This window comes from Paramormyrops kingsleyae, chromosome 5 (genome assembly GCF_048594095.1).
Source record: "Paramormyrops kingsleyae isolate MSU_618 chromosome 5, PKINGS_0.4, whole genome shotgun sequence".
In the NCBI taxonomy this organism is placed as follows: Eukaryota; Metazoa; Chordata; class Actinopteri; order Osteoglossiformes; family Mormyridae; genus Paramormyrops; species Paramormyrops kingsleyae.
The window spans coordinates 5,184,705-5,206,972 of record NC_132801.1 but is presented as its reverse complement, the minus strand read 5'-3'; the positions used below and the strand labels follow the sequence as shown (position 1 = coordinate 5,206,972).

The following is a 22,268-nucleotide window of genomic DNA, read 5'->3' as shown; positions in this document are numbered from 1 at the left end:
CCAGTGATTCATAAATAATATAAGAACCTATTAATTGAAGTTCATGTTGGCTCAGTGAGTAGCAGTTTGTGCCTCCAACCTTATGGGTTATTTGTAAGTTCTGCCTCTGCTCCGTAAGTGTGCAGTTCGCATCTTCTCCGTGCCTCTGCTCCCTGAGTGTGCCAGTCTATCTCTAAGTCGCCCTGCGATAGACTGGCACCCTGAACAGCGTGTACCCAGGACCCCGTGCCGCCTGGGACGGCTTCTGTGCCCCCTGCCGCCTGGGATGGGTTCTGTGCCCCCTGGGATGGGTTCCAGGCCCCCTGCTGCCTGGGATGGGTTCTGTGCCCCCTGGGATGGGTTCCAGGCACCCCGGGGACACTGATCAGGATGAGCAGCTAGAAGTGAAATGAAGTTCAAACAGATGAGTCAGCCTCCATAAATAATCAAGGTTGTGTCCGATGAGTATGTGTGAAATAAGCAAATAAACTTCTATTATTTGTTACCATTATTTGTTTGTCTGGGGATTTTTAATTAGCCATCCCATTTATCACATATCCCCGTTTTATATAAAAAGAAGTATGATGATCTAAAATGAGTCAGAAGCAGTCAGTGCCCTTTAATTGCACATCCTCAGCACCAGAATCAGGTCAAGAGCAGTTATAAAACAGGAACGCGGAAGAAAGTTTCCTTGGTGACCTTTCTGGGTAAATGTAAGGATTGCTTTTTCCTTCTCTCAATGGGATCTGGACCAACAGTCCTATTCATTCACCGGAAGAGCTGCTCTTATGTGACATGTCTGACATACATGCAGCTCCGTGTAACGCTGATTCATTCTAACCAGCTCCATCCAGTTACCTGCCTTCTGCTGATAGAGTAACATGTGACCCTGACCATGTGACCTCCTTCTGCCCCCCTACAGCCATGCCAGTCCTGTAGGCCTCATCCTGACCGTGCTTGTGGGAGTCTGCTACAAGGTGGCGCTCTTCTTCGAAGGGTAACTCTGTTTTATTGGCTCACCTTCTTCCCTCTCCCTTCCACCTTTGACTGTCAGTGCAGAGTGGACTGTGAGTCTGAGCGAATGTAGGGGTGCGTTGGTTTGACTCCCCGTAGTGGCTGTTTGTGGCCCCTGAGAGCCCCTATAAATGCCCAGTTTGAGCGGTGAACACTGCCGCTGCATGCGCCCCATTCTCCTCTGTAACACGCCTAAGATTGCCGTCGCTGCTGCGCTTCCACGGACCCACCCCTGCCCCCCAACAGCCGCTTTCAGATTTGCTTTGATGCCATAAGTATGTGCAGTTATGTCCTAAAACAGGCGCGTGGTTCTGCAGGTTAGGATGCAGAAGCCCCTGATCGTAAGGTTGTCGGTTCAAATCCTATGGCAGGAAGAGTGAGTAAAGCCCTTATTCCTGAAAACTACCCCAGGGGTGCCAGATGATGGGTGAGCTAGGCCACACCTGTCATGTTTCACAACATACCTTTTTTTTATCTTTTGTAATTAACTGAAAAAACTTCAGGTATAATTCTTCACCTGTAGCGACACAGTAGGTGACCCTGTACAATTTTACTTTGACACATAGAGATGTGTATGTATACAAAGAGGTGTGTTTCTGGACAGATTAATGGAAACGCCAAATGACAAAGGACTTGAAAGCACAATGACAGACGCAGCTGCAGACGTGAGTCATGTTCCTCTGAAAGCCGGTTACTGGTACGTGTCAGATGTAAGACTGGCCTCCCAGTCAAAATCTTATTTAGTGGGTTTCAAGAAACTTTCAAGGATCCTGGCAACTGGCAGAGACCTGAGTCACAAAAGCCGACAAATGCCGCATCATAGCGGCCGCCTGGAGGATCAGGACGGCGCTGCGGGTTTCAGAGCCCAGGACCGGGATGTACAGCAGTGTGGGGCATGGAGCAGATTCTCAACGGCTTCATCTTCCAACGCACTGGAGGTTGTTCTTCTTGGAGAACAGACCAGTATCCCCACAGGCAGAGATCAGGGCTGTATTCCAGGATAGCCTGGTTCTTCTAAAGATAAGCGCCGCCCTACTCTTCATTCGGTCTGTTATATTAGTAAATGGTCAGGCCCTGCAGATGGTAGATATACATACACACAGTCAGATATTTTAACTGCAGTATCTACACACCCGTTGCAGGTACTCGTGCCGCGTCTTCAGCCACTATGGCAGACACGACCCCCAGTGACCCGCCGGTTGCCACAGTAACCTGGCCCCGCGACGTGTCGATCCCCTTTCCTACTGACCTACTTCGGCATGCACATTGTGCACGAAGAACTGAAGATGACTCAACCGTGAGGGGGGAATTCGGGTTCATAGTGGGCTCGTTGGCCCCCCCAGGCCATGTCAGCCAAAGCACTGTGCTAAAGAGTAGTAAATAACACACCCCCCTCTGGCGCCCCCTAGGGAGACTGCAGCTTCCTGTGGTGAGGCAATTGTGTGCTTGTTCTTGTCGTTGTTTTTCTCCCGTTATCATTTAAATATACATTAGTTACGCACCTTTTTCTGTTCCTTGGTGATGTTAACAGGAAGCTGAAGTGTGTAAGAACAGTGGGCTGTGATTGGATCGCCTCACGCTACTCTGTTTGCACGTCACGGACTGAAACGTAAACGTGGCTCGTGTGTCGGTGATCGCCTAGTTAGGCCTGAGGATGCCGCGGTAATGTCTCCGACATTCATGGGACCGTGCGCCGGCTTTTCCGCTTGCCGCGATGGATTTCCTGATTTTCCTTGGGTGAGAGATAACGTCGGAACACAAACATGCCCACGTTCACCGATGCTGCCTCGCAGATGAGATACTGCAGCGTTCCGGCCCGTGACCACCGGGCCGTGAGCCAGATAGCACCGCTGTCGGGCACAGGATCGATGATGTGTTTGCACCCCCCACCCTCCCACCTGTTTGGTCTCCGCCCGTGCCTGGTACGGGGTGGCACGGTGACAGCAGAGCCACCAGGACCTCACGGTTTATGGTTGCCTGTGTTTGCAGACCATTCACCGAGGCACTCTACCGGGAGAAAGCCTGCCACTCCAAGAGCCAGTGATGGAGGTGGACATCCGAAAGAACTCCCCCCTCCTACCGTGACCAGCTCACCTGGCACAGCCCCAACAGACAACTCCATCTGCCACCATCTTCAGCTGTTTATTTCCTGGAGCGCCCAATCTGAAGGAGTGGGCGTGGCCAGACACAAAGACCATCCAATCATTTTTGGGACAGCTGGCAGGGAGCCTATAGATGCAGAGGGTGTTTCAGGAGGGGGAGGGGTTGTAATTCCAGTGGCCAGTGGAAAGTTCCACTAATGGCATAAACACTGTTTCCTTTGGCCTGTCATTGATTCGTTCCTTCACATGTAAACTGCTCCCAGGCTGATTAATGGCCGACCTTCTGCTGAGACCCCAAGCTCTGCTCTCGCCCCTGTGTGTGAAAACCAAAGCATTCCATTCATACAAATGGCAAATAAAGCATCATTATTATTGCAGCTGAATCTATGTATGTCTGTATATACATTTGTACTGATTCCATTCACTGCTGTTCTGGTTCTTAAACGGCATCTAGTTGGATGTTGGTGTCAGCTCTTTTGGGAGTGGGGGTGCAATAATCAGTGAGCGCTACTAATGCGAGTCCTTCACCCCCATCCCCCCCCCCCCCCCCCCCCGCAAACCCTACTAGGCACCTGCAGTGAGCTTCCTGGTTGGCGGCCATTGTGCCCCGATGCTTAGCTCGTCATTGTCACTCCACTCAGACGTGCCCAACATACAGTATGATGACTAGATGGGTTCTACCATCTGAAAAGTATTAGGCGCCGGTCAAGGAGAGCCGTATCGAGAGCCCTGTATCCTGATTCTTAAATTCCCTGTGCAGTTTATTTTGGATTTCAGCTATAAATAGCCCACTGCCTTATGGACACTGCTCCAAATCTCCCAGACGGCACTTAGGCTAGTCGGATGAAAATCAGCGATTCTGTCATTTTCATAGGTCTTGTATCTACCCTTCTGTCCTCTACACTCCTTGCCGTCGTCTTTCACTTCTTCTCTGTTATTCTCATGTTTTCTGTTCCTCTTCATTCGCATCTCTCGTTCATTCTGTTAGCCCTCGCTACCTGCTACACACCTACTCAACCCCAGGGCTGCAAATGAGGCTGCTCACTTACTCAGGTGAGTAATTTAGACAAAGGGTGAGTACAAAAACCCGAACACCAGCTCGCTGGCCAATAAACTGCAGGTCACACAGCAACAAAAAAAAACACCCCAGGCATGTTAATCACTACCTGTCTAAAAATCCTCTGGGGTGGTGACATATGCAGGATCTTTTAGGCCAATCCCAGTGTCAGATATCGCAGTTAGCCAATCAGCTTGAAGGACCTGATGAACCGATATTCAGCATTAAACACTCCATTTTCCAGGGCAATAAATTAGTAGATCAAAAAGAAATTGGAAAAACTAACTAGATTTATTGCATTGTTTTTTTTTCCTCAAACAACTCTGTTTTTATCTTTGTTTGGAAATTACATTGTACTTTGTGGGCTAGTGAATATTTATTTCTACCAAGGGCATAACTTTGGTTTGAACACTGGGACTGAGGTCTCCATCCACTTAGGGGGAGACATGATTATTGGGGAGTGGGTTGTATTGAACAGTTTTGATTATTTATGCTCATGTCTTCTACTGACCTAGCCCAGTTGGCTAGTAGCAAAAATTACAAATAGAAATTCCACCCCTGCCCAACCCCCACCCACATGACCAGTGGCCTGTACTACTGTCTCACGCCCCCCGATCCCCCATCTTATCCTCGACCTTGACGGCCCCCACCTCATTTATTCCTGGCTCCCCATTCCCTCCCCCGTGCCCTCTCTTTGTTTTTATGAGAGCTTCAGTGGACTGGTCCCCTTGGGGGGGGGGGGAGTCCACTAAGCCCTCAAGGATCGTCAGGGGTAACGAGTTGATCTCTATTCCAAGGCGGGCTCAGCCAGCCCCCCGCGGACCATGCCTGACACCTCCCTGCCGATCGAGGGGGGGGTCGGGGTGAATCTCCGGGAGGAGCTGAAGCATAAAGATGGACCAACCACAGAAAGCAGCAGGTTGTTTCCTTTTAGCTGAAGGGAAATGAGGTTATAAAGCACTTAGCGCTGATTGGCTCTTAATTGGTCGCATTAGCATCACTGAAAGCCTGCCGGCCTGCGAGTGCCGTGCTGCGCCGAACATGCGGCCATGGAGCTCCCTGGACCCATATCCGGGGGCCACTCGGGGGCCTGGGCCGGGAAATCAGAAGAACAATTACAGGGGAAGTTGACCGTCTGTGACCAGACTGAAGATGCAGCCCATGGGCCGGAAACACTTTATGGGTAACAGGAGTCCAGCTGCGCCTAAAACCCTACACTGCTGCATCTGCTATGTGGCTCAGCCAGTTACCATGCTGTTTCTGTGTCCACAAGTGTGCTGGTTTAAATCCCACAGCCAGCAGAATGGCTTCCTCATTGGGCCCTCGGTTCCAGGGACTAATGCCTGCTGATTTTCCAGTTGCTTGTTTTCTGCAGAAATTAATCTAATCTAATCCATGAAGCCCTCAGGCTGTATTCTGCTCTACTTGGCTCCACTCCTCCACTGTCCTTTATCCAAATCTGAGTCCCTATATTCCTGGGCCCATCATCTTGGACTTCATTTCTATATAGCGCCTTTCAAAACACAGTTGTCCCAAGGCACTTAACAAGAGTGAGGACCAGTACATTATTACATCACTTATAGAAAATGGTGTGGAGAATAGGGAAGGAAAGCCATAAAGCAATGGAGGAAAGAAACTGAATACTCCTGAGTGAGTCCCTCTTACTCCTGAGTGACTCCCACATACTCCTGAGTGAGTCCCTCATACTCCTGAGTGACTCCCACATACTCCTGAGTGACTCCCTCATACTCCTGAGTGAGTCCCTCATACTCCTGAGTGACTCCCACATACTCCTGAGTGAGTCCCACATACTCCTGAGTGAGTCCTTGAGTAAGCCCTCCATCTGCTGCCATTGTCCTTGTGAATTCAAGTACATCTTCCTCCAGATCCATGAGCAAATAACCTCCCTCTTCAACCAGTGTGTCTTTTATGCGAAAGAGCGGGAATCTGACCAGTCCGACCCCCCGGATTGTTAGAAGCTCATCAGTAATGAGGCAGCGTATGTCAGAATGCCGAGTGCAGAGCCTCTCATGGAGACTCTTGAGGGACTCTTGTTACCATGACGCATGTTCCTACAAAACAGATTAAAACTAATGAGTTTCCATCCTGCCTGACCAGGGTAGAAAGTGGCCCTCGTTTCTGCCCAGCTGACCTAAGATCAGCGCTAGAAGCAAAGACCACAGGATGGGTTTAATGGAAGCTCGCACCAAGACGATTTTCACACACTGCGGCCTATCATGGGGGGCTATGTAGATGCTGGAACCTTGGACTGCTGATGAAACGTTATGGCCGAGTCCGTTTTGAATTAGCGGAATGACCGACACTCAGTTGGCTGGCTTCTGTCACCAGCGTGACGGTTTATAAGGTCAAACGTCCCACAGAAATAGGTTACGCCACCATCCCAAGACAGGCTTTGGCCCATTACCCTCCGAACGGACCGTCACTTCCATCCTGCCGTGGTTACCTCTGCGACATCGTCTGACTGCTGCTAGGCAACCAGCCTCTGTCCTGTTACATAAAGAGCCTTACAAAACACACCTGTGGAGCCTAATCCAGGTCACCATGTCATCGGCCGACGTCAGGGGAGGGGGGGGGGGGGGGTCATGGTCACACACTGCTGAGGACCACCAAGCTGCTCTGTGGCAGTAACCGCCCCCCCTGTACATCACTATATACTGGCCAGTTCAGACGAAGGCTGGTAGCACCACTGCAGCATGCATGTGCAGGAGTTAAAGCCTGCAGTGGGTGCAGCTCCACACAGTGCCGAGCGAACAGGTCCAGTGCATCGATGAGCAGAACCTCATAACAGGTCCAGTGCATCGATGAGGAGAACCTGATCATGGTTGATCATGACGTTACTGAACCTGGGCCAAGAAACGGAATGTAAGTTTAAGGTCAATACAATGCATGCAATACACATAATAATAATAATAATAATTATTATTATTATTCCATTAGGTGATCAGTGTTGACACACCACAGCACACAGTGCACGATAAAATGTGTCCTCTGCATTTAACCCATATGTGACAATGTGACATAGCAGGGGGCAGCTAATTCAGCGCCCGGGGAGCAGTGCTTGGGGGGCGGTACCTTGCTCAGGGTACCTCAGTGGTGTCTTGCTGGTCGGGGTTTCGAACCTGCAATCTTTCAATTACAAGTGTGCTTCCCTAAGCATTAAGACAGCATTATGGTTATTATTGTTGTTGCTGTCTTCATTAAAATCATCATTCTCGACTTGGGCTGTACGGAAATGCTTTCTCCATGGCAACCATACAAAGCAACTGAGATAAACTTAGTGGGGGGTTGAACACTGGGATGAAAACGGCACCTCCGGTGTCCTGTGAATGTGGAAGAGTAAGATCCCCCCCTCCATTGGCTTCCTCTCCCAGCCCCGGGAGGTGGGTGGGTGGGGGGGGGAGGACTTTGTCATGCCTTATCGCTAGGCAACGCCGTTTTCAGTCAGGAACGTTTGCATTTTTACAAAGTTTCAATGTGGAACGCGATTTCTCCCTAAACCTCTCACACAGCCCTCGGTTCTGTCTTGTGCACTTGATCTGTTCATTGCTGCATGTCACTGGAGGGACTGAGGTTTAAGTCCCCTCTCCTGTCACTTGTGTATGTAGGGTTGTTCCATACTTGTTCCCTTGCTATTAACCTGCACTGTGCCCAAAACGTCACCCAAAAACTATAGCATGTTTTTTTATTTTATTTTTGTCCATGTCATTTTACACCCCCCCCCCCCCCCCCCCACTTCTACTGCAAGTGCTTTGTCCTGTTTGAAAATGTAATAATTTGGTATTTTACCAATATGTTAAAATACATAATGGGGTTGAGATAGGCCTGGACAAGCAGAAATGACCCCCCCCCCCCCCCCAGGGAAGTACACCTACCCCAAGTACACATGCCTCTCGAGGCCTCAGCTCTGTGTCTCGTGGATCGGCTCGCTGTCCTGGCCCACGTTCCCAAGCTGCAGGATAAACCCGAGCATTAAACTGCATAGCTTACATTGGCTGGCAGATCCAGGGCTGGTCGACCCTGTGGGCGGCATCTGAAGGGGTGCCGACTTGGCAAGCCTATTTCACTTTCTCACTGACAGGGGGCACCGCTGGTACAGCCTACCTAGGGCTCCACATGAGGTGGTTCGGAAGGCGGGGAGATGCGATTGCCAACATGAAATGCTACCGTATCGTTTAAGACACAAAGACGATGAAGACAGGCAGCTTCCTGCGGAGTCAGCCTCTGCAGCCTTTCTGTACGGCCGCAGACGGAGGTCATCTTAAGGGCAACGTTATCTGATGTACGGTGTAAAGGGGGCTGGGTGGGGGGTGCACCAAAATACCGCGTCAGCGCCAGTCCATAGCCGCCGCGATCGTACAGAGTGCCATGCGCAGCAGCCCGTACGCGTGAAAAGCTGTAAAGCTGGCTCCTCCTGATCTGCGTTGTTTTTTTCTAGAGCTGTAATATTCGGTTCCTTTTTAGGATTCGGCTCCCTCTGAGTCACTCACTAAACTGATCCGGGTGTGCGACTCACTTGAGTCAGTATTGCCAAATCGCCAGCCGAAAAGTTTGTTTTTCACAGAAGAAAGTATACGTGGCTTGGGATGACAATGAATGCACTTCGAAATAAATGACAAAGTATCAAGACAAGGCTACCAGAGTGGCAGATATTTATTTTCAAGTGGCACACACCAGAAAAGAATCATACAAAATGTAAACACACAGGACAACATGACAACAAATGGAACAAAAATGCAAAATGTGCAAATTACTTAGAACATTGCCTAAGAATCAAATGTCAAATAAAAGCTGCAAATGAATGAAAAATGCAAAATGTACTAATTGCTTATAGCCAAAAGGCAAAAAATAAAATGTTAAATATAAAAACACTAAACAAATGGAGAAAAACAGCTAACTGTGCAAATCAGAAGTTGGCCAAGAATAAAATTCTAAAATAATGTTACGACGGGGTGTCGGCGAGCGAACAAGCAGGCGAGTCGAGCCGTGAATACAGGCAGAAACGGGGTTTAATTAGGACAGACGAGCAAACACTGCAACAAAACATCAATGACTGATCTGGGGAAACAAACTTGAACGCGGACTAAATACACAAGACAGGCAGAAAATTGCCAACACGAAATGCTACCGTATCGTTTAAGACACAAAGACGATGAAGATGATCACAATCGGGAATTAACACAAGGTAATGAGGGGGGCGTGGCACACAGGAGGATCGGACGAGCAGGTCATGACAAATAATGCATATGCAAAATGTGCAAATTACTTTTAAGTTAAAAGTAATTTGCACATTTGTTATGTTAAAAGTTTTAACATAACAAATGTGCAAATTACTTTTAACCTAACAAATGTGTTAAATATAAGAACAGCAGCAAATGGAAGAAAAATGCAAAATGTGCAAATTGCTGAGCATATACGCTAAAAATTAAATGTTATAAAATATTAAAACACCAATTGGAGTAAACAAGTAACATGTGCAACTGAAAACTAAGGAAAACACATGTCTATAGTCAATATAGAAGTATTGTATAGGGAAATAAATAACTATATACATACTGTGGAATTTCTTTTATATGTTAGCATTTAAAAATACCAGCTGTTGCACTTTTGAAGTGCTGAGGCTGCTCCTCCTGTCTGAGACGATTTGTCCAGCTTCTCTATTTCATAAATACTTCTAAAATGTTTATTTTATTAAATGTATTATTAGTCATGAATGTAATCGCACACGGTCTTTCATGTGAAGTGATAAATGTCTGATTTCCATGAAAATTTGTGCTCAGACAACAACAAAACAGCGTGTTCGTGAAGGCAGCCATGTTTGTTCCGAGATGTGTAGATTGATCGCGAAATTTGTCGGGTCTCGCACAGAGGCGGGACTAGAATTTTTTTCTTGGGGGGGCCAGGCAGGGGCACAGACTGTAATAGGGTGGCACACTAAAATGACAATTTTACTTAAATGCCCTGTAGTCTTAGATTCTAATGAACAGTATAGTCCAAGGTTTGAATAAACCTAAATAATACACTTAAGACTTATGCAGTGGACAAGGAACTTGAATACATCACAGTTTTTTATGGCGAAAAAGTTCTCAATATTTTGAGTCCTTTTCATCCTAATTCTGCTCTCTCCCTATAACTGTCTGTCCCTGTAGAAATCGTGCACATTGTTTGGTTTGGTTACTTTAGGTCAGAAAAATGACTCACTAAACTGAAACAGACAGGCTAGATATCACATATAATTATTCACTATAGCATACTTTCACATAAAACAACTCTCACTACTTAAAATATTCTTCAGAAATATTTAGTTCAAAAACATGCAAGCTTGAGGCTGCTAACTGTAACGTTTGTGACACCGGCTTAGGGTGCAGGCCAGAGCATGTGAGCGGAGCGGAGCGGAGCGTGAGCGAGGAGCGGAGCGGGCGGAATTTAGTCAGAGCGCGGAGCGGTTTTCTTAATTAAGGCTGGAGCGGTCGCTCTGTCTCGCTCCAATTTCGCTCCGATACCGCTCACACTACGATTCTGAGGCGTGCCCAAATCTACCCAGAATTCATCTGTACAATTATCAAGACTATTACAGAAATTGGCCGAGATGGAATTCGCAAAGTATTTCACAAAGGAAACTGATAGATCATACAAGTGTAATATTCTTATCAAACGTATAGATGACAATAATGTAGAGCAAGAATAACAAGGTGGTGAAACTGTTTCAGTGAGTAAAGATTCACTTTGGAATAATTTTTCTCAGAAACACGAGTGTTTTATGCGAACAGACGGAAGCCAGAGCAAAACGTGAGCAAGTTTTATATGGTTGTAGTATATCAAGTCTATAAATTAAAGTATAAAAGCCTATATTGGTAATCAAATAAATTCGTTTTGTCATTCAAAGTAGGTCTAATATAGGATTTTTAAAATTTCACGTAACGCTGTTAGTGAAATTTTATTTTATAGAGACGCAGCAGCAGCATCAACAGAAAGAATTGAGGAATTTAAAACGTAGATGCTTAGCCTGTAGCCTATATTCTTTATACTATTAAGACCATTGATTCCTTTATTTTTAAGCCTATTTTTGGGTGGAATGCCATTGCCAGACGTGTCCGTTGTTGCTTAAAAATAAATATTTTCTAGAATTAGAGCGGAGGAGCGGGCGGAGCCAACAGCCTAGTGAGCGAGTTGCGGAAATTCTCACCGCTCCACTCCGCTCACATGCTCTGGTGCAGGCTAATTTTTCCTAGTCAAGCAATTAGCATGCTTAGCTCAGCGTAGCTGAACTCTATAAGTTAGCGGCGCTATGCTAACGCTATACGACTTACTTGTCAACCCCAAGTCAACATTTGCGAATCATTAAACACTAAAAATTGCTAACGACTGTTTACTTAACCCTTTTTCGTCTTCATGCTTTAGTAGTAGTCCAACAAGCTTTGAAACAGTGGAGGCCGGAGCTCAGCCCTACTGTTTGAAGCGCTACTCTAACTGAACAAACTGATTGACAGCTCTGTTGGGGGTGGCCAGGCAGGGTGGCCAATCAGATTTCAAGAGTAGCCGATGCCACCCCTATGGTCCCGCCTCTGGTCTCGCACCTTGGAATTCGTCGGGATAAACGAACGCAGGAACATGCGATCCGAGTGCGCTAACCCACTCGGGTGAGCGGTTCCGAACCGGCTGCATGATTCCGGCTGTAGAGAGAGCTAATTCACTCATGGCTGTGTGTGATCCAGTAGCGTATGAAGTTGTAGCAGCTATACCTGCTACTATAGCTGTATTGATCTTGTAATGAGTTTGAAATTATTATAAGAGATATGTACGTGATGGGCTTTATAGTTTAGTCATAGGGTAGTTAGGACTCGATGGATTCGGGTTAATGGAGACCTCAGATTCGTGACTCATGAGTTATTTAACGGATCCGGGTTATTCACCCGGGTGAGTCATGATTCGCCCAGCTGTACTTTTTTCGTAATTGAATGAGAGACTTTAAATATGACGTACTACGCAAAAGACTTTACTTACCCTTATGGTTGCTGGATCCCTAAACGCCTCTCCCGTGCGGGTTTTTAAATTGATTCAAGTATGATATTTTGTCTTTTTTTGTACGGGTTTAACGCGAGGACGTGCTGTTTGAGGATGACGTCTGTGAATTCCTGCGGAAAGAGGGACACGGAAGATAATGAAAACTTAAACTGGACCCAGTTTCGATTCCCAGAATGGAGAATTGCTCAACCTGCCTGCGACTTTACCCATTACAGCAGGAAAATGCCATTAATCAATATTAAACCGCTTTCATCTATATTAAAAGGTATCCTGGCGCAACTGCGCAGGTTAACCCTTTAAACACTCATGGTTACATAACAAAAACGCTCCCTCCCTCTCGTCTTGCCGAAAAACAACCACCCGCCATTGAATGCAGGCCTGAACATCACATTTTGCTAGAAATAAAAAATGACAAAGGGTTTCTTAAGCAGTTGCCAGTTTGGGGTGAGGTCAGGATATGCATGGTGAGTGATGCAAAGCAGCCGTGTTCTGACGTTTAGACAGACGCTTCTCAGCATCTGGATCATACAAACAGGTCTGCTGAAGTAAAAACGAGACATGAAAAACCATCCACTATTTATCTATTAGTTCTGTTAACTAATGTACTTATACATTGATCTCATATTCACTCATTGCTAACAAAAGAGATCATTGATTTCAGGCAGTTACTATATTTGTTACTATATCTGTTTAATTCCACAAACCTCTGTGAACTACTGAAGGAACAAGACTTGAATAACAAGTTAAATACTGATCTCATGTTTGTTCATTAATAAATCGTGAAGCATCTTTTATCTCAGCTAGCTACTATATTTGTTCATGATTTGTACTTGAGTAGTAAATAAGTTATTAAGTTATTCAGAAACCATATTGTAAATTGTTGACACCTTTTTAAAAAAAAATATAAATATGACAATTCATCCTTTACATGTGGTAAATGAGATAACAAATGTATGTTTGATTTGAGAGGAAGGCAGCCCCAAAAAGCTGGAGAGCGATGTGAACCAGAACGTCACCTAGACCTCCGCAGGTAAAATGGACTCTGTTTCCTCCAGCTTGTGTGTAAAATAGTGAGCGAAGGGCAGCCACTTGGGGGGGGGGGGGGGGGGGGGTATGGACCTGTGGCCATTCTACCAAGGCTGGACTCAAACTGGTGACCTTCTGACTGCAGGCGCAGAGGTTTAGCCTGCTGAGCCACACAAACCCCTAAAACTGGCCTAGTGCCACATTATGATAAGGCTACCCTTATAGAGGGATTATGAATGGCTTATAAGCAGGTTATTCATTAGGTTGTAACACTTTGTAAATCATTACTAGACAATTATAAACAAGTTATAACACAGTTTTCTTCTTATTACTGAGTTATTACCATTTATAAGTGGCAAAGGGAACCTTATTGTAAAGTGGTACCACTGTCCCTCTAATGAAGCCACACCTTCCCGAGAGGAGGGGGGGGGGCACGTTAACTGGGTTAATTAATTAAGCCTGCATTAAGGAGGGGTCTTTCCCATGAGCAAGCCTGACATTCTGGAAACTGGGCTCCAGTTTGCCGAAGCAGCTGTCGCCAAGGATACGGATGGATTAGCTGGACACTGCATGATTTGGGGGGGGGGGGGTCATTACCCATAAGCCATAGCTTGGAAATCCTGAGGGCTTCTCAGCAGAAAGCATACTGCACTTGTCTTATTGAGATGAAACTGGACCACAGGACCACCTGCTCCCCCTCCCCCTGGGTGGATTTGAAGGTAGGGTAGGAAGGAGTGAAGAAAGGCAGCCCCTGTCTTAGCTAACATGAACACGGCCGGAGCGATGCTGTGGACCTGCAATGAACACCATGTGCTCAGTGTCAGACAATGAATGGATGTATTCATTTTGGCCTGTTCCTAGACTAGGGGAGATACTTTGTGTCCGAGCCCCCAAAATATAGCCCCCCTCCCACATTTACTTCCTAATAGCTTGCATAGCTGGGGTCCAGTCTGGATTTCCTGTCATTCTCATGAAACTCTGCAATGTCTGTGGGTTTTACTCGACGTCGACCAGCAGGTGAGTCCCTCTTAGGAGCCAAAGACATCTCAGGAAGATGTACGTCCAGCTCGTGACCATAAGAGGCACCACAGTGGTTTTTCCCATAGTTCCATGAGCTTGGGGGATGTGATCAAAGCTGGCTGTGGTGCCAGTCCAGTAAATTATACAGACTCCCACTGCTCACCATCACCATGGAGAACGAAATGTCCCGTGTCCCATCAGTACCAGTCCAAGCCCATGTGGTACCCTACATAAAAGCATCACCGCTGGCGCCCCCTGTTGGAGACGCTGTGAAACAGGCTTACTAAGCTGCCTACTGGGCTGACCAGTACCGTGTTCCCTGCACAGCCAGGTCCTCCAAGGTCCCACTGCTCTGCACTGCTCACGGCCGTCCGCCAGGCACTCAGAACTGATATTTAATTCTTGCTTTTCATATCTATTTTGGTGAACCACAAAATAGGACAAAATAATTACCGGTTAGTTCAGGTTAGTAAATAGTTTTTTTAAAATGCAATATTCATTGATATAGGAGCAGTTTCTTTGTCTGTTATTGCCTATCTGCACAATTAAAATGTCTAAACGAAAATGGCTTATTGTTCTCAAGATATCGACGCCCCACTATCTAATATGCAAGTAAAATGGGTCTATTTACATCTGAAGGTGCATCCCTTGGGTGTTTATTTTAAGGTATACACACTATACACACTGCCTGCATTCAGCATAATTACCTTACGTGTGTAAGGCACTGCGTCAGTCTCAGAGCGCGGTTCATAGGTCAGTTCAAAGACAAGATCCCGTGTTAGGCATGTCCCGATCGATACAGAAATATAGACTTTCGATCTGAATACTTTTGAGAATCGATTCTAACGTTAACATATCGATTTTCACTTGGTAATTGAAATGTTTATATTATTACAGGAAACAGGGCATGCAGTACAATCGGGCAGGGTCACCTATAAGGGAAAGCGGCCTAGACACCAGGGAACTGAACTGATCGGTAAGCCGACGCATCCCCTCCCCCTACCGGGTAAAAAATTCTTATCGTCTTCGTCCCCCCCAACCAACCTTGGATCGAAGTGAAATCAGATCGAAAAGAAAATCAGTGGTGTCGACCATCCCTGGTTTCGGTCCTCTAAAGCTGAAAGCTTAACTGCTTCGTCTCCTCGTTGTGCACAGCGATCTTATTCATCACTTATGTCTTTCTAGTTTTTTGATGTATACAGGACGGACTAAATGTTGAATTTGTTTTCTATATATGTGGGTTCCCTCATTAAAAGCAATAGTTAAGGTGCAGTTTAAATAAAAGACACTTTAAGGGCGGGCGGCGGTTTTGATCACCCCCGAGTTAAAAGCAAAGTTGTGCAGGGTTCTAATTCTATTTCTGCAAATGTAAAAAAAAACGTTATTTCGACTTATTTCGAAAACGTTTGGTTGGCACGATGGAGTCCCTAATGCCATGGTTATTTCTTTTCCGAGGTATGTTATAATGCAATGCGACAGTGAGACGTGTGATGTTTCCAGGTGCAGATCGGGACAGAGGAAAGCAGGGTCACTGCAGACACACGAGGATTACGGCAAAGCCTCCTTAAATGTTATTCTAATGCAATAGATGGGGTCGTGATTAGTTATGTTCCGTCCGAGAAATGGGGTTTACATATATTAAACAATGGAGCGCTGCCGCAAAACCACTATTTGTTTGTATTGCTGTATCACGCCCCGTAAGTCACGCTTGTGCGAACCCTTTTTGAAGCTTGAGAAATGAAGGAGAGAAATTAGCAGCTTGCAATATTTAATAAGTAAACATAACAGTCCGTCCGAGGCGAATTTGATTCGTGACTTAAGGAGAATGCACTTGTTGCAGAAGACAGAATAAAATAACAAGAGTGCGTCGTCACTGTTAGTCTATAAATGATGTACCGTTTAAACCACCTTGAAGCAAAATTGCATGGATTATAAATATTGGTGCGCGCAGACGTTAGAAAAACTGGTTGTGAACTTCCTAAAGAAACTCGTCTCGTGAAAGCCGCTCCTTGAATGCGCGCTCTGAGCCCAGCGTCGAAACACTAGCGCCCCCTTGAGGCGCAGTAGAAGGGGGGGGGGGTGAGCGCTGATGCGAGTTGCGTTCACATGTCAGCTTGTCGGCTGCGATATTTTTTTCAGGACGTTTTGATCTGTTCATTGTTTTTCCTGCTCACTTGTATGTATTGCATAGAGATAACTACTTACACGTGCAATGCCTGCAATAACCACTGTGCCAATAAAACATCATTCAAATAAATTGTAAATACATCCTTTTATACAAAAACGACACATTAGTTTAAAGTGGAGCATATTTGTCATTTTATTAGTCTATGCATGACTGTGCTGAATTGGAGCGTCAATAAGTTTATTTGCATGTCCCCAATTGCGCTGAACGTGTTGAAATTTGTTCTTTGAATTTGTCGGTTATTTTTTATGAATTTCATGACAAAGCAGCCTTGTTGTCTGTCTATATACACAAATTACGTTTACAATGGCATCTAAAAAAATCAGACAGTTCGAATACTCAGAGTTAAGACAGGACGTGAAATCAGTGTTTATCTTTGGCTTTTCTACCCCGGCTTGCCTGTTCTTAGCTGTTCCCGATGGTAGGTGTCCGGCTCTCATATTCCGTGTTTCAGCGCGCCTGACGCAAAGCCGGCACCTGTTACTCTCCTCCAACCCCGAGCCGGCGGAGCGCAGAGCGCCGGGTGACGCGCCTCAGAGGAGGGGCTCCGATCGCCCATAAATAACCAGCCCTGCACGTCGGAGGAGTCAGATCAGCAACAGTGCGCCGAGAACTGCCTTGGACAGTGCGCATTCGCCCATTTACTTCTAAGAGAGCCAGTGTCCCTGCCAAACATGATTAAGAAAATGACGCCGTCGGAGAACGAGTTTGACATACCTGCCAAAAACTGTTACAGGATGGTAATTCTGGGCTCCACCAAAGTGGGCAAGACGGCCATCATCTCGAGGTTTCTGAATGGTAGATTTGACGAGCAGTACACGCCGACCATCGAGGACTTTCATAGGAAATTCTATAGCATCAGAGGGGACGTTTACCAGCTGGACATTTTAGACACGTCTGGAAACCATCCCTTCCCTGCCATGAGGAGACTGTCCATACTTACAGGTAAATTCATTTTGCAGAACTTTTTCTTACCTGCTTTTGGTAGAAACAGTGATTAACTTCGCATCTGTTAGTGATGATCTTCGAAAAGTCACATATCATGAGTGTTACCGTATACAGTTTGCAGAAATATGCATCCAATCTAAATAAAACTATCCGAATCATCTTTATTAATCATTATCTTGTCCCTTCACAGGTGATGTCTTTATCCTGGTGTTCAGTCTGGACAACAGGGACTCCTTTCGGGAGGTACAGCGGCTGAAGCAGCAGATCTTCGAAACCAAGTCCTGCCTGAAAAATAAAACTAAGGAAAACGTGGACGTACCCCTGGTGATCTGCGGAAACAAGGGCGACCGTGAGTTTTACCGAGAAGTGCAGAGGGAGGAGATCGAGCAGCTCGTTGCGGGCGACCAGCAGTGCGCCTACTTCGAGATTTCGGCCAAGCGCAACACCAACGTGGACCAGATGTTTCAGACGCTCTTCACGCTGGCCAAGCTGCCCAACGAGATGAGTCCAGACCTCCACCGCAAGGTTTCCGTGCAGTACTGCGACATGCTGCACAGGAAGTCCATCAAAAACAAGAAACTGAAGGACTCGGACGCGTACGGCATCTTGGCACCTTTCGCCCGGCGGCCCAGTGTGCACAGTGACTTGATGTACATTAAAGAGAAGGCGGTCGGCGGCGGCCAGGGGAAGGACAAGGAGCGCTGTGTCATCAGCTAAAGCACCCGGCAAGGTCCGTGGAGAAAGTACGCTGGAGAAAAAACAGTGGCGCAGCCGTATGGTGGCACATTGATGCCGGGTACTGAAGCTTTACCCTGCCACCAGCCGTCCCATGTTTAGGCGCGGGAACGGAGGAGCCTCGGGCTTTGGAAACAACACCACCACTGCCCCGTTTTTGAGGCGGGGAAACGCATGTCCTCTTCGCGAGTCTTTCATACAGAACGGCTGTGATCTGTGGACTCAAAGCGATGAAATACTAAAAAAAAGATGTTATGTGGCTTCAAATCAAGTGAGATCCATTAAAACAACAACATGCTGTAAAATGTGCTCGTATAAAATATGCCTTTACCGAAAGCTTACAGAAGTCTCCTCGGTGGAGCGCTGTAAGAATGTTGACAACACTGTTTACATTTTGTTCATAAATAGGTCTATATATATATTTATAAGAAATTATGACTTGAACGTTTGTTGCAAAATGAACAAATCTGATTGTGAATGTATATTTATTCTTCTATGTCAAAGCTGACTTTTGGGGAAAAAACAACAATAAACATTTGAGAAATCAAAGTTTTAAAATTGCAGTTGTTTCCATTTTTGTGCAATTCTTGCCAGCGAGGATTGAAATGAAATTTCAGTAGGCTACTTGACCGCTTGAGACTAAGGTACTTGAATTTTTAGAGGCGCACAAGATTATTAATTCAAATAAAATACTTTAATACTTCACGCGGTTCTCGGAAAGCCTCAAACACAACACGCGCGCAACAGTTTAAAAATTTAAGTCAAACCAGCAGGTTGCTCTTACTACAGCACATTACAAATTGGTAGGCATATCTGTAGAGATTGTTAATTCAATTACTGAAAATCTTTTTCATCGACTCTTCCATCAAACTCCTGTGACCCTACAGCGGTTTGACGTAAATAGTTTACTTTAGATCATTGCCGTTTATTTATTCATGTTAATTTCCTATATGAACAATACAGTACATCTTATTCCTTTTGTAATAACTGTAAATATGTACATTGCGGGTGTTCCTTCGCGTATTTATCAATATAATTAACGCTCCCTACGTCGCGCGCTCGGCAGCGCTGTCCCGCTCTGTCACACACCGGCGACACGGAGCGATTTGTCCAGCTGAGGTGAGTGCTGAGGATTGTCGGAGCAGAAAAATAAACGGTCACGGCGATACCTGTCACAACATCTGTTAGTCTTGAAAATATTGTCTGTCTAAAGAAAACATCCCAGATAGCACACATAGTCTACGTCGAAATGACATTGATTCCATATCAGACAAAAAGGTTGAAACTACGTTGATCTTCAATCTTTCACTTTATATCAGCATTAAATCAAGGTTTTGCCACCATCAATTTTTCAATATTGAAAATCTGACCAAAAATCAATTCAGTTTCAACGTTGATAATTTAATACTGACCATAATTCAACGCATTTAACTATAATTCACAGTTGATCAATAACACGTTGCTATCTGGGACAATCTTCGATCTCGGAGTAATTCGTGTTTTTTCACGACCGTGACACTTACAAACGGACAAATCCACCAGTAAGGACTCTTGTGTATAAAGGTGATATATATTTCACTAAATTTTAAAAAGGACTAATTTACTTTGCTCTTCTGTAATTAGCATATAATAAACATGTAAATAATGTGCAATAAAATGTGGGTTGGACTTAAGCCATATAAGGGCAATTCTGGAAAAACTGAAGGATTTCAGATGGGAAATGTTGCGGGCTGAAGCCGATCCGGCCGTATTCGGGTAGAGTCAGCTCGGCCGTTAGACGCTTGTTGCTCAGCATCACGATCGCAGTTTCCTTTCCTCTGCCATTCGTGTCTCCAGTTGCAGGTTTCTGACAGCATGAACAAATTTTAAGTTCCCCCCATCAAGTTACACGGAAAACCCATAAGACCGCACAATTCCTTCGTCTAAAGCCGTCATTGTTATCTATTAATTATTATCTACTAATTATTGACTGTTGGATTCTTTTGATTTCAGACTATTATAAACACCCCCCAAACTCAATCTGCGTGGTACATAAACTGTGTTATTCCAGTGGCAGGCAGAGTGTACAGACTCTTAAGGCAGTCAAAGTTGACACTTTCCTCATTGCTGTTGTCAGTGACTCTGCAGCATTGCCTGGGGCCTTCATAGTTTGGGTTAAAAAGGTCACATCAGGCAGCTATTCTCACATGAATTGGCCTCAGCTACAATCAAAGGTTAGCTTTGGCTTCAGCACTGGAACCAGCCCTATTAATGTGAGTTTAGTGGCATCTTTGGTGTGCAGAACGGCTCCCACCCTTGAACTGGGTCCTATCCAGTACTCGCTATGTGTAGTTAAGTAGCCACCAAGTGTAGAACAAAAACCAGGACAGACATCACAGGCTTCCACTGATCTGACAGGGTGGTGAGTGATGTGCAGTTGGCCTGTGCGGCTCTGTGCTGCCTCTAAACCTCGCTCGCCACTGATGTGCAGCGGGCCTGTGTGGCTCTGTGCTGCCTCTAAACCTCGCCAGCCACTCTGTGTTTGTCATCAGGAGGTTCACTCTGTTCTGATTGTGTTCTGGCCCTGAGCCCCGGAGCCGGTGACCCGCTGTTTGTACTCTTTCAGATTCTCCTCATCATCATTGTCATCCTGATTAATTCAGCCTGCTCTTCTCCACAGACCCACTCTCTGAACGTGGCTACAAATCTCCTCCTGGGCTCACAGAACCGTGCGTCCCACGCCGATGACGGTCACGTTTATTGTTACTGATATATAAACCTGTACAGCAACCACCCCCCTCCAGACCTTCCCCACATCATTTTCGCTTCCTGAGCAGGGAGATGACACCCCGCAGACTCGGAGGACGGCAGGAGTTGCATTCTGTGCTCTTTCACGACGACGGCTGGTGTGACTAATATCACGTCTCGCTGCATCTGCTTGTGTACAGCCAGCCGTGTACTCCCGAGTGCCGCCCGTGTAAACAACACCACGGAAGACGGAAGACGCAGCCAGGGACACCTAACAGACTCGCTGTGCGTCGCAGGTAAAGCGTTACGGCCATGCATATCCGTGCAGGCCTCTTTAAAGACGCATTCAAACAAACAAATCGCTGGTGGATAATAGTCGTCCTGTACTGCTACGTATGACGCAGCACCGATAAGGAGAGAGATAGAACAGCCTGTCTATGTTTACATGAAGTGTCACAAGAGTTGGGGCCATTTCTAAAGGCCGTGATTTGCACAGACTTTTCAAGGGGCATGGATGGGGGGGGGGGGCGTGGACAATGACCTTCAGGAGACCACAGGAGGTGTCACACACACGAGACCTGGAGCTTCTACAACTTGTTGGTTGTGTCCAGACATGACGGCTGCTTCTCTTCAGATCAGCCGATGATGCCTCATGAGGCTCGTGAGGTGTGTCTGGGCTGCCCCTGCCCAAGCTGCGGACAGAGAGGGGAGGGGAGGGGAGGGGAGGGGAGATGGAAATAGGTTGGATTGTGTGTGAGCGATGGAGGGAGTGAGACAGACGTCATTTCCGTGGAGATTCTGATGTTACTGGGGATTCTCAGCACACAGTAGCACCACATAAACTTAACACACTTTTTTGCGTGTTTTTTACATGCTATTTACGTGTTTCCCAGTTCGGGTCCTGGCGGGGTGAACTGAATTCAGAAGTAGAACGTTCATGTGACAGAGCGTTCTGTTCTGTGGATGTAAATGAGTAATGAAAAAGGCAGAGAGCATTCAGGCAGCTAGTCTGTGGACCTTATAGGCTGCCGGAGCGGCTGGCAGCTTCACTGGGTAGAGCAGAACCAAATCATGCCCCAGAAAAGTCCCTAGTAGAAACAAAGATCCAGTGCAGCTGTAAGAACCGCTTTACCGGGACTCACGTGGACCTACTGAGCACCTTCACACCAGTGCCTGTCCACGTGACATCACGCGACATCATCACGGGGTCTCCTGACAGCACCCCCCACGTTCATCTGCACGTGACCCCAGCGTGAAGTGCTGACCCGTGCTCCGACTCCAAAGAAACGAGGCAGGTGGGAGATAACATTTGCTTTGGCCTTTCGTCCCGCTCCTGCTATTGAACCTTTCATCTCGGAAAGTTCTGGAATCCCTGCGATGTCTGTTTCATTCAGCCCTATTAATGTGAGTGTATGGGCCCTTAAATGCCGCA

At 46.3% G+C, this 22,268-nt stretch overlaps 2 protein-coding genes and 1 long non-coding RNA gene across 13 annotated transcripts in view; all 3 read left to right on the top strand.

Moving 5' to 3' along the window:
• Positions 1-3,478, top strand: part of pemt (phosphatidylethanolamine N-methyltransferase) — a 56,335-nt gene extending 52,857 nt beyond the window's left edge. For all 10 annotated transcript variants that reach the window (XM_072711949.1, XM_072711952.1, XM_072711951.1 and 7 more), the window contains 2 exons: positions 902-976; positions 2,983-3,478. In XM_072711949.1, coding sequence (XP_072568050.1) covers positions 902-976; positions 2,983-3,037 — 130 coding nt within the window. In that variant the 3' untranslated portion in view covers positions 3,038-3,478. The remainder of the gene's footprint in view (positions 1-901; positions 977-2,982) is intronic.
• An 11,574-nt stretch (positions 3,479-15,052) lies between these two features.
• rasd1 (RAS, dexamethasone-induced 1) lies at positions 15,053-18,667 on the top strand. Of its 2 annotated transcripts, none has more exons than XM_072711945.1 (3): positions 15,053-15,217; positions 16,881-17,371; positions 17,565-18,667. In XM_072711945.1, the coding sequence occupies exons 2-3, from the start codon at positions 17,101-17,103 to the stop codon at positions 18,089-18,091; spliced, it is 798 nt and encodes a 265-aa protein (XP_072568046.1). In that variant the 5' UTR covers positions 15,053-15,217; positions 16,881-17,100; the 3' UTR covers positions 18,092-18,667. The 2 variants fall into 2 exon arrangements, with proteins under 2 accessions (XP_072568046.1, XP_023700194.1); XM_023844426.2 differs by having other exon boundaries at positions 16,836-17,371.
• A 214-nt stretch (positions 18,668-18,881) lies between these two features.
• On the top strand, positions 18,882-21,249 carry LOC111860597 (uncharacterized). Its single transcript, XR_002842059.2, has 4 exons — positions 18,882-18,912; positions 19,176-19,228; positions 20,769-20,817; positions 21,037-21,249. It is a non-coding gene; the product is annotated as an uncharacterized lncRNA (long non-coding RNA).
• Positions 21,250-22,268: the final 1,019 nt, after the last annotated feature.

Coding starts and splice junctions, on each gene's coding strand:
- rasd1 (XM_072711945.1), top strand. CDS start 17,101: ATGATTAAGAAAATGACGCCGTCGGAGAACGAGTTTGACATACCTGCC. Junction 17,372..17,564: donor GAGACTGTCCATACTTACAG/GTAAATTCATTT, acceptor GTCCCTTCACAG/GTGATGTCTTTATCCTGGTG.